The sequence below is a fragment of the Physcomitrium patens genome, chromosome 20 (genome assembly GCF_059467195.1).
Source record: "Physcomitrium patens ecotype Gransden chromosome 20, ASM5946719v1, whole genome shotgun sequence".
In the NCBI taxonomy this organism is placed as follows: Eukaryota; Viridiplantae; Streptophyta; class Bryopsida; order Funariales; family Funariaceae; genus Physcomitrium; species Physcomitrium patens.
Genome location: NC_143429.1, coordinates 5,435,001 through 5,445,682, shown reverse-complemented (window position 1 = coordinate 5,445,682; position 10,682 = coordinate 5,435,001). Strand labels below are relative to the sequence as shown.

General features: G+C 36.6%; 2 protein-coding genes across 8 annotated transcripts in view; one reads left to right on the top strand and one right to left on the bottom strand.

The window, feature by feature from the left end:
- Window positions 1–1,997: 1,997 nt before the first annotated feature.
- Window positions 1,998–8,196, top strand: LOC112273334 (uncharacterized). Its single transcript, XM_024501979.3, has 11 exons — window positions 1,998–3,183; window positions 3,658–3,735; window positions 4,098–4,252; window positions 5,034–5,115; window positions 5,417–5,484; window positions 5,733–5,979; window positions 6,102–6,284; window positions 6,453–6,556; window positions 6,900–6,950; window positions 7,079–7,162; window positions 7,334–8,196. Exons 1-11 carry the CDS (start codon window positions 2,835–2,837, stop codon window positions 7,721–7,723), a joined length of 1,791 nt encoding a protein of 596 aa, XP_024357747.1. The 5' UTR covers window positions 1,998–2,834; the 3' UTR covers window positions 7,724–8,196.
- Window positions 8,197–8,894: 698 nt separating this feature from the next.
- Window positions 8,895–10,682, bottom strand: part of LOC112273333 (uncharacterized) — a 10,468-nt gene continuing 8,680 nt past the window's right edge. For 6 of the 7 annotated variants that reach the window (XM_090244991.1, XM_073529433.2, XM_073529434.2 and 3 more), the window contains 4 exons: window positions 10,444–10,602; window positions 9,938–10,094; window positions 9,448–9,540; window positions 8,895–9,180 (listed from right to left, as the gene is read on the bottom strand). In XM_090244991.1, the coding sequence (XP_090101117.1) occupies window positions 9,067–9,180; window positions 9,448–9,540; window positions 9,938–10,094; window positions 10,444–10,602 (523 nt within the window). In that variant the 3' untranslated portion in view covers window positions 8,895–9,066. Of the gene's footprint in view, window positions 9,181–9,447; window positions 9,541–9,937; window positions 10,095–10,443; window positions 10,603–10,682 lie in introns of those variants that run through there. The other variant, XM_073529436.2, reaches the window with a different exon arrangement.

The window sequence follows — 10,682 nt, the reverse complement described above, 5'->3', positions numbered from 1 at the left end:
TTGAGCAGTGAATGGACTACACACTTTATGTTTAAAATTCTACTCAATCTTTGTGAAGATTTGTTTTATAATATTTCAAAGTATGTATCATACATAAATGTGCTAAGAAAGATAGTTCTTATTATTTGAGATAAAATACCAATGCAACACCACTATTGTGCTAAGACAATTGATAGAATTCTCCAAGCCATAAATAACACCAACAAGTTATTTAGAAAAATTACTATAGTCTTTGGTAGAGATTTTTGCAAAATTCTTCATATTGTTGTTAATGACTCAAGAGAAGAGATTGTTGATGCTTCTTTGCAACAATCAAAGATTTGGTCTAGCATTCAAGTGTAGAAGTTGATCAAAAATATGCATCTACAAGGTGTACTTCATGAGATTCAATTATTTGTTGAAGAGTTTTTAAAGATATGTATTATACAAGATTATTTCTTTTGAATTCTTTTTTATAATACAATGTGTTGTATAATATATCTGACAATGGTTTCTATTTAAAAATTAAAAATAAATCAATAATTGTAGATCCATTGAAAGGTATGATAATTATTCCTGAACGTATGAAAGTAGATCCAATATCAAATGATTTGATTCAAGCTATCTATGCACAATTGAATGAAGATGGAACACTTGGAGATGAATATTTTACTAAAAAGTCCATTTTATCTACAAGAAATTGTGATGTTGATGATTTGAGCAAGCATGCAATGGAAAAAATTTATATATTTATTTTAATATAAATATATTAATTATAGAAGATGATACAAATAATTAATATTATTATTTAATCAAGTATTTAAATAGTTTAAGTCCATCTAAATGGCACCCATTTTGCTTGGAGCTAAAGGTTGGATGTCCTAAAATGTTATAGTGAAACATTATTCTACATCAAAGGCTTTGCAATGAATTATGCCTAATCATTATGCAACTCATTGACTAAGTTATAGAAACAAGAATTTTATCTGGAGACTATAAGAAACAATTGGCTTTTCTTCTAAGCATTACATTATGTCTATCATATGAAGAGATTCCATTCAAGTTGTAATGAATGCAGTTTTCAATAAAGATAGGATTTGCAATGACTATTAATAAATTTTAAGGACAATTATTGAAGAATATAAGAATAGATCGTAGAATCCCAGTATTTGCACGTGGATAATTGTATATTGTCCTTTCACAATGTACTTCTCCAAGTATGGTTAAGATCCTATATCCTAAAAATAATAAAGATAAAAATACCACTATAAATGTAATTTATCCAAAAATAATTTTAGTTTAGTTATTTTATTTTTGTTATAAATAAAAAAACATATTTTCTAATTATAATAAAGAAATACTAATGATTCTATTGTTATATATATATATATATATATATTTCTCTTGATTAATTTTTGACTTAGCAACCACAAATTAAACTTTCACTCCTTTCAATTAAATCTTTTTCATGGCCAATGGCATGGGTTTCCACTAGTGAGTGTATGTATGTGTATATATATATATATATATATATATATTTCATCAAATTTATCTGTGCTATCCCCTCCTATGAATTTTTATTTACTGCAGTCCAACACATGCAAATAAAAAATGTTTAAAAATGAGTATTTTGTCAATGTGGTTAAAATTCACACACAGGTGTACAATTATGCATACATCTATATCTATATGCATACATGTACATGTGCAATTCTGGATAAATGATGCTAATTTAGTATTTGTGTCATTATAATGACTTGGAAATAATGACAACATTCGTAATTTATTTTACGAAAAAACTACCCCAGCGACGTTCAACGATCATCACCCACCTAACACATCCATCCACACATACATATATACATCCATTAATTTCATTCATTTGTTCATCTCTGAGCCCCCCCCGTCACTGACTCCGCTCCCAGAGGTGCGCAAGAACGTTCAATATGGTTCCCAAGGGGAGCACGCTAGTTCTGCGAAGGAGCTGGCGATGAGGGGGTCCGGCCCCGTGTCTCGTGCCGTCTATCGTGAAGAGCTGCTCCTGGCAATTGAGCTTTGAAGGATCGAATGAACGATTGATTTCCTGTTGCCGAATGATCGATTGATTCTCCCCCCCCCCCCAGTTATCGATTTTTGCTTCACACGGCCATCGCCATTGTCTAACTTTGCCTGCTATTGAGGAATTCTTCGTCACCTTGTGTGTCTGTTGATGTTCGCAGGGGTTGTGGGTTTCCGACTAGAATAGAAATTCATTATTGCTTGGAAATTAGGGTTGCAGGGTGTGTTTTTGGTTTTGTTTCAGATCTATGGGAGATGGGCCGTGTAGTTACACTTGTGATGAGGTGATCTAGCCCGGATTAGCTCTGTGTGTAGATTAAAGCAGAGTGCGGGAGCTTTCCTCGGAGTTTAGATTGAGGTGGTTGAGGTTTTTGGGGGGATCGTTAGATTGGAATTTTGGGAGTTTGGAGAGGTTGCTGGGGGTGTTGGATGCTCGAAGTGTGGAGTTTGGGAGCAGGTTTTGTAGATGAGCTGCTGGTTTAGTTGTGTACAGAGTGCGACTGGATCGAGCTTTTGGCTCTTTTAGGGTTTTGTGGAGATGGTAGTGGGCGTAAATAGGAGTGGGAACAGTTTGTTTACATTTAGAAACGTAATGTGGAGCGATGTTGCTGCATTTTTAACCCGCTCTCCGATCACAAGTGTGAGAGTGTGATAACACAAGGTGGAGCAGAATGGATTGGTGAGCGGTTTGGGGTAGCGGATGATTGTGTTTTGGAGTGAGAATGCTGATGTCTTGCAGTGCACGGGGCGATTGGAATTAGATTTCGTGATGTCAGTGAGAACAAAGGTGTAGCTCAATGTCGTTCTTGGAGTCGTTCCCCTTTCTTGGGCGAAGAGGGAAGGCTCTTACAGATGGTCAAGAATTAGATGCCGCAGGAGCACCAAGGTCTCCGAGGACAGCTTGCCTTTCTCCACCATCGCTGAAAGTCACTTTAGAGAAAAATGTTTACAGACCGGGTGATATGGTAGTTGCTACTATCAAAATAATCAACGAGTCTCCTGAAGGCAGACTCGGAACGGTGCGGGATCTCACGGCCGATGCTGTTTTGATAGAGAGTTTATCTGTGGATGTCAGAGGCATAGAGAAAGTCGACCCACAATGGCTTGTTACTCCAAAACCGCCCCCTGGGTCAAAGCAACGAAGAGGTCATTCCTCTATAATATCTCAAATTTGAGTTTCATCACTGGCTGTGCGTGGATGACATTTTTTTTTTTTTTTTTTTCGGAGGAGTCTTGCATGTTAGAATTCGGCGTTACAGATGTCACATTTTCAAATCGCACTTCTTTCCATTATTCCATCTAAAATATTTGACAATGATTTGCATATTAGAGCGTTTATCGAGGGTGTCATGTGAATGCGACTGCACCTACTTCGGCTGCGCGCTCTTTTCATGTTGATAAATCAATGGAATTAATCCTGATAGGAGTGTTGTGGTTACTCTTTGGTTGATTAAGTCCTTTGGATGGATGTCGTCCTTGGGATGAGGTTAAATTGAAGAATTGCCATCTTGAGTGGGTTTAGCACGGAAGTTTTTTCAGTGGTAGTTTTTCAAGCAAGATCGATGGAGACCACGACCTCCAATGTTGTATTGATCGTGTGTTGCTTTTCCTGTTGTGCAGGAGAACGGACAATGTTGAAGTCTTCATCAGCTGTTATTGTTTCAAACGCCCTTATCTTTCAAGGCTCAAGCAATTCTTGTGAGTGTCGTTCTGTTGAATAGTCCATTTCAAAGCATGGACTACCCAATTGGGTATTAACTTCTCGCCTTGGATGGCAAGAGAGGCAGTTTACAGGCAGTCCAGGTGGTATGTGGATGAAAGAACTTATGATCCCCAGCCACTGCATATTAATCACACTTGCATTTGGGAAGTTTGAATAGTTGAAAAGGAGTAAATGTTATCCAGTGAATGCGGTGTTTTGATGTCAAAGAGATGGTTCTCAAGGTGCACAAATTGAGCAGTACGGAACCTGTTGCCACTGAAGGTTACCAATTCTTTATTCGTAAGTATAATGTAATTGCGTTTTAAAGTGGTTGGAATTCGGCGTTCTTTCACGACAGATATGGTGCGCACGAGCCTACCTGAGTTATTGCCACCCACATTTCGAGGCACTGCAGTAAGGTATCTATATTACATTTCTACCGCGCTTCGCTGGTCACGTTGTGCTTCGGAAAATGGACATGGTCCTTCACCACCTGCGAACTCGGAGCGTCTGGTAAATCTTGCTGTCCTCTTATTATTGGTTCTAATCCACGTTAAATTCTTTTAATATCATGAGAACCAAAATCTATGATTGGCAATAGACGTAATATGTGTAAAATTTCAGAGTTTTGAGTCCTAGAGACTCAAGAGGTACTTGCTAGTGGTACACACATTTGGTAGAGGTAATTTATGCCCATGTTTCATCACGCGATAGGTTGTATTACACCTCATAAGACACCATCTGGTTAAAGATGTATGTAGTTGCGAATCTTTAACAACTTGGGTTTTTAATAACTCAAGCTCGTTTATGAAACTTAAACTTCGGGCAGTGTAGAACGACAATTGCGAGACCCAAGGGTTTTCTAGGTTGGTATTGTATATAATGACGAATTTCGGTAATGTATGCTACATCCTTTTTTATTACAAGGATATATATTTATGTCTATATATATCTTTCCTCTCTAATAATAGATTGCATTCCGAATAGTCTTTTCAAGCATGTTACACCTTTTGGAGAATTGCTTTTGTCTTCTTTTTACTGTTGCTGAGAGGTCCTTGATGCGTCACGGTAAACGATATATTCAGGTGGATGAAGCATCGTCTTGTGCTATCCAAGAAATGATCTAGTTCTTATAGTGAGCTTGATCCATCATTTGCACTTAAGTTGTGCAAGGCTTCAAGTCCCTGCGTCCAATGTTTTATGAACATGGTGATCACGTAACGTGTTCTGATTTGAATGACTTTGTGGTCAAGTTTATTACCTATTTCATGAAGATGTATGTTTTGTGTTACAGGAAGTGCGTACTGCTCTGCCGATTTGGACGCTACCTCACACCAATGGGCTGACGTCAGACGTGTCTCACTATGGCCACTCTGGTGTTTATCTCTATTACAATCTATTTTGATTATTATTGTTTTCATGATATACATCCTTTTGAGAGGAATTGATCTTCAGTTTGAAATCCTGAAAATGCATCTTGGATATAGCATCGCTACTTAGGACAGCTTTAACTCTACCTTTGTACTTTGTACAATTGTCACATAAATTCCTGTGTTGTAACTGTTTTTAGCCAGGATGACAGAGTATGTAATAATGAATGAGCACTCTGTCTGTTGGGTTAGTGAGTTGTCCAGGAAAGTATGTCTTTCCCTGACAAACATGATGTATTTCTTACAGGAATAGTGCCCCCGTATACCTTAGTGTTAGAGATTCAATGGAAAGAGGATAATAGCGAAAGCGTTTGGGTAAATTTCTGACCTGCACTTGACCACTCCTTTGAATCGTTTGAGAAACTCCATTGATAAGTTGTAGGATGATCGGTTTTTACATTTGACCGTATCCTTCATTTCTGGGAACCCTGCATAAGTAGACGTGTTCTAATTTTAACATGGTCACTCTTCAGGTCTTGTTACATTCTGCTTGCTAACAGATTGATTTCTTATTGTTGGTTGTGGTTTCCACTTCAGTGCTAAATAAAGAAAGTTATGTGCAGGCTTGGGCCGCTGATGCCAGTTTAAGGAATGGTGAAGACAGAACCAGCACTCCAAAGTCTGATGGTGGTTCTGCATTCACAAGCCCTACAAAGTCCATTTCCTTGGATCGGTTTGACCGTTCGTATTCGATTTCCTCTCGGGCTACCCCATTACATCTGGACCCGTCATTTTCTGCTCAATCTTTAAGTAGTAGAGACTCACTTTCCACATCTGCATCAGTGACCGATTTTTCTGCTACCCCTTCAAGTGAGCTCTCTATTACCTCATCTGTTGATATCTACCGTTCGATGACATGGGTCTATTGACCACAGTAGCATGATTTTATCTCTGAACCGTCTTTTGATGAGGACTATATCTTTCACATGCAGTATCAAAGCAAAATGGCGCCTTTGATTCTGGGTCAGCGCTTAAAAGAGCGTGTAGTCTCGACTGCTTGAGTAATGAAGCATTCATAGCAAGTATGAATGCTCATCATTTGAACGGAGTTGCCTCTAGACACAGCAATAGGGTGGAGGAGGAAGTTATCCCAGATTCTCCTAATTCATCGCCTGGTATGCCCGTAGCATTACTAGGAGTGCCCACTTTGAAATATTCTTGCGTTCTGAAACATGTTGGACCTGGATTTGAATTGGAATTAAGAACATGCGGCCTTGTACTTATGAGGATCAATGTATGATGGACCGGCCCTAAATTGATACTTCTTTCTTTTCCTTGGACAGCTGTCTATAACCGAGGGAAGTCTTACAATATCCGGATGGATGGCGAAGTGCTAGTCAAGTTTTCACCCAAGAACCCAACATCCACATATTATTTTGGTGACATGGTGCGTGCTTAATCATGACACTGCTCTGTTTTCCTATTTATAATTTAACTTTGGTCGTATCTAAAGCTCTTGTAGTTTTTGAATACATTACATGTGAGCTATTTGTGAAGGTGTCTTATGTCGTTTTTAACTGCCTCGTCCAGCAGTTTCCTCAGGAGGATTTTTCCTGAAGTTGGAGAGCATATCCTCATCTAGGCATGAGCTGCTGTCATCAGCGTGTAGTTATCAGGGTGTAGTTATCAGGGTTTGTATGCAGGGTTGGAATGATACAATCAGCCTTCTATCCTAGTGTTCTTGTGCACAATTGTGAAGTTCTTACGTTTTCATCATTTGAAATTGTTAGGTAACTGGAACTTTACAGTTTTTTCATAACGACAAGAGGAGATGCTTGGAGGTAATACAACATGCTGCTGATGCTATTCACCTCCATTGTTCTTTAATCACTGATATTTTATGCTCTCGTATCAATTATGAGCATTTAATGATTTCCTGCTTATGTTGTGTTATGCATTGCTAATACAGGTGACAGCTGTTTTAGAAACCAGGGAAGTATTGAATCCAGCTGTAGTACATCCTTCTCGCAAAAATTCTTCGACAATAACAAAGGTATTCAAATCCCATTTGTATGTCCATCACTCTCTGCTTGACACACAAGCAATAATGCATACACGTAAATTGAGAGGCTTTTTATGAACTCAATTTTGAATGAATTTAGCAGGAAATTTGTGATTTGCTTGTGAAAATATCACCTCTCTAATCTGTACCGTGATTTGGAAGGTTCACTCTGAGTACTATGAAATTGTGAATGACGTCATCAGTACACAGTTTCTATTCTCAATACCCCTCGACGGACCTGCCTCCATGGCTACCCCCTTGATGTCCCTGGATTGGATCCTCCGTTTTGAGTTTGTGGCCACCCCATTGAACGTGGATTGGAGTAAAGTTGAACACCCAATGTTGATAGATGTAAGCCAACGCCGAAAGGGTGAATGGAATCTACCGATTATTGTTCACGCTACTCCTCCAAAGAAACCTTTGCCTGAAGCTGAAAATTCTGCAAAGTCGTGGGCACGAAGTCCAAGTGCCATTTACAAGTCTCTTTGCGAAGAGTATCCAGAAAGAGGGTCTGACACGGCTTCTCCATCAGGAAGCATCGCAAGAGATTAATTCAAGAGCTAGCAGCTGTTCGTGGAGTGCAGTTTGGCCTTCCTTTAATAATATGCCCTTGTGCCTCTCGGTTGCTGCCTTGTGGTGTTCGCATTTGATAAGAAGGGGTCGTGATGTTGGTAGTACTCCCGACGCTGGTGTTCTCGATGGTAGCTCGCAATATTAGCCAGTTGAGCATGCTCAATATTTTGGTTCTATTATCATTGCCTGCATTCTGCTGTGTACTGTAACGTTATCATTTTGACTGATAGATTTGAAAGGAGGCGTGTTTTGTCCATGCACAGCTCACAACCCTCCGATTTGAGACAGTGAAATGATCTTTCTTATGTTCAGGTGATATTGTAGTTCACCTGACTGAGTGTAGAAATCATGGGCTTTTATGAGCCTTGGCAAGTCCGTTAAGGAGTTAGTGGTAGGTTCTCCCAATCTATCCATGTATTCTACTGCTCAATGAAGGGTGACCTTTTTCTCAACTCGTATAATTTTTTTAGTAAGAATGAGTAGTAAAATATTATTATCACAGACAAATTATCCCAGTTTTTTGCAATTTTTATGCATAGTATATTACTTCTGTATACTTCTTACAAATTTTCTTCAGGATTCGTACTCACAAGTATGATTTTCAGATTACCCGAACTACTGTTGGTAGATAATGAGTGATAACTACATAGTTTTAATAAAAAAATATAATGTCTTAGACGGGTTAATGAGGTTCTTATGTGATGAAATTAGTACCGATGTGTTCCTTGAAATGAAGTTTATGAAAGCGAGTTACACTAGTTAGAACATTTTGTGAAGTTCATTGTAACCTTTAAACGTCTATGAAAGCAAAATTCGTTTAGAAAATGTACTTTCAACTTAAAATAATCCCGTTTCTTAAAAAAGTAAAATTTGTCTTATCATATTTTTTAATCCTCAAATTTAAATATCCTGAATGCTGTATTACGAAAATACGTTGAATCGTAAATTTCTTGGTTTTTTTAACACTAGAAATGCAGATTGCAAGAATCTAAATTAAAACAAGTATCAAAGAATAGCATACTTGTATAAAACTAAAAGCATATAAATGCCAATCTGGTGAACTGTCAAGAATATGCAGGATCAGACTTTTAGCACAAGTACTTCATCTTCACATCATCTTCACATTTGTCAAAAAAATTAAATATACATATTTACGCACTAATTTGAAAATTTGGAAATAATGAAAATAGTGTCATGATTTGTTTGAATTATGGACAGAATCCATAAAAACTCCAACAAATCATTAAACAACTTATTTTTATGGATGTGATACACCCAAAACTTGCTGTGGATTTATATTTTTAAGGTGACTGAGCTTCATATTATGAAAGAAGTTTTAGTGGTGGTGCATCAAGCAGTGGCTCCAGAATCTGGTGCACTTCATCAACATTCACCATTGCCAAGCACATGGGACATACTTTCTCAACCTCAATCACCTACAATATTTCATTTCATAGTTTTCATTTTCAAAGCCGATTTTGTATTAAAATGTCATGGAATTGTTTTGCTAGCGTGCAATATTGCAATGTAACATTCATCAATGCATGAATAGTAACTTTCACTTATAATATTTTTAATATGCCAATCCATTTTATTCTAGGAAACTGATTTTTTTATATCTCTTTTAAGTTGTGTAAAGATTTATGTTTGATACTAAATGAGAATTATGCACATTCGATTGAGTTCTTTTGTAGAGAAAGTACCTTGAGAAATTCATTCATCAAAGCTGGAAATTTGCAGGATGGGCATTGAGTCCAATTTCCTTGCATCATATGTCTTCCCGTGGCTATACAGAACTGTTATTAAACCAAAACAACTTGATCCTCAAAACTCTTTGATCACATTTAATTTTACTAAACATAATCTTATTTTAATGCTAACTTACGAGTATTATATTACTTATTTTTATAATTTGTTTCATTAACAGTTATACATTATATTTTTGAATAATGAAATTCAAGATTGAAAATAAAGATAATAATACTAATAAATGATAGTAAAGTAATTAAAAACCATCCATTAAAATGTTATTAATGGAACCAAAATAGCTGTTAAAACCTACAAATAGTTACTCATGCCAATATAATGACCCACAAGTATCTGTCATTTAAATGGTCCAAAACATTGAATTATTCATGTATGAAAGTTAAAAGTTTAGATGTAGAGTTTGTTGTACAAACTATAAATATATACCGGAATGGTAGTTCCACATGCCACACAATCAAGTTGTGTTTCTGGTATTTCAAATTGGCAATATGGGCATGGAGAAAGGGGCTCATTTTCATCTACATCTTCACACTTGCGGACAATATTTGCCAAAATTCTTTTATGCTCATGGGAGATTGGTTCCCTAGAAAAACTTACTCCCAATTTTAGCTTAGATACTAAATGAAATAGTTCACTAGTAAATTTCCATTTAGACCTTATATTATCTATCTATATATAAATATAGTCAAGAGTTTGAAATATTGAATTTGATAACTTTGTGTGAAGGCCATTTGTCTATGCTACAAAAAAAAAAAAAAAAAAAAAAAAAAAACTCATCCAATTATTTTCTTAAAAATATTTAAGTAAAACAAAACTCACATTGCATGCACATGGAGATTATATTTTTTCTTTGTTTTACTTTACATTAAAAAGAAAAAAAGAAAAAATAAAAAAAATATGAAAATTTTGAAGGTAATCCATAGTGATGATACCTATGCTCTTGTCGTAACAACTTAGATGCATAGGAATATGCGGTTGTCTTCAATCCGGCTCTTTGGCATTCTATCACTGTTGATATTAATATTGGATTGGTATGTGCGGGGAACTTATCAATGTTTTGAGCAACACGTATCAACATTCGTGCACTTGACCTTGTTTTTTGCATTCATCCATTCTAAGTATGAGTCAGATGGATACTATTTTGTGATAAGTGATAACATTAGGACATCAA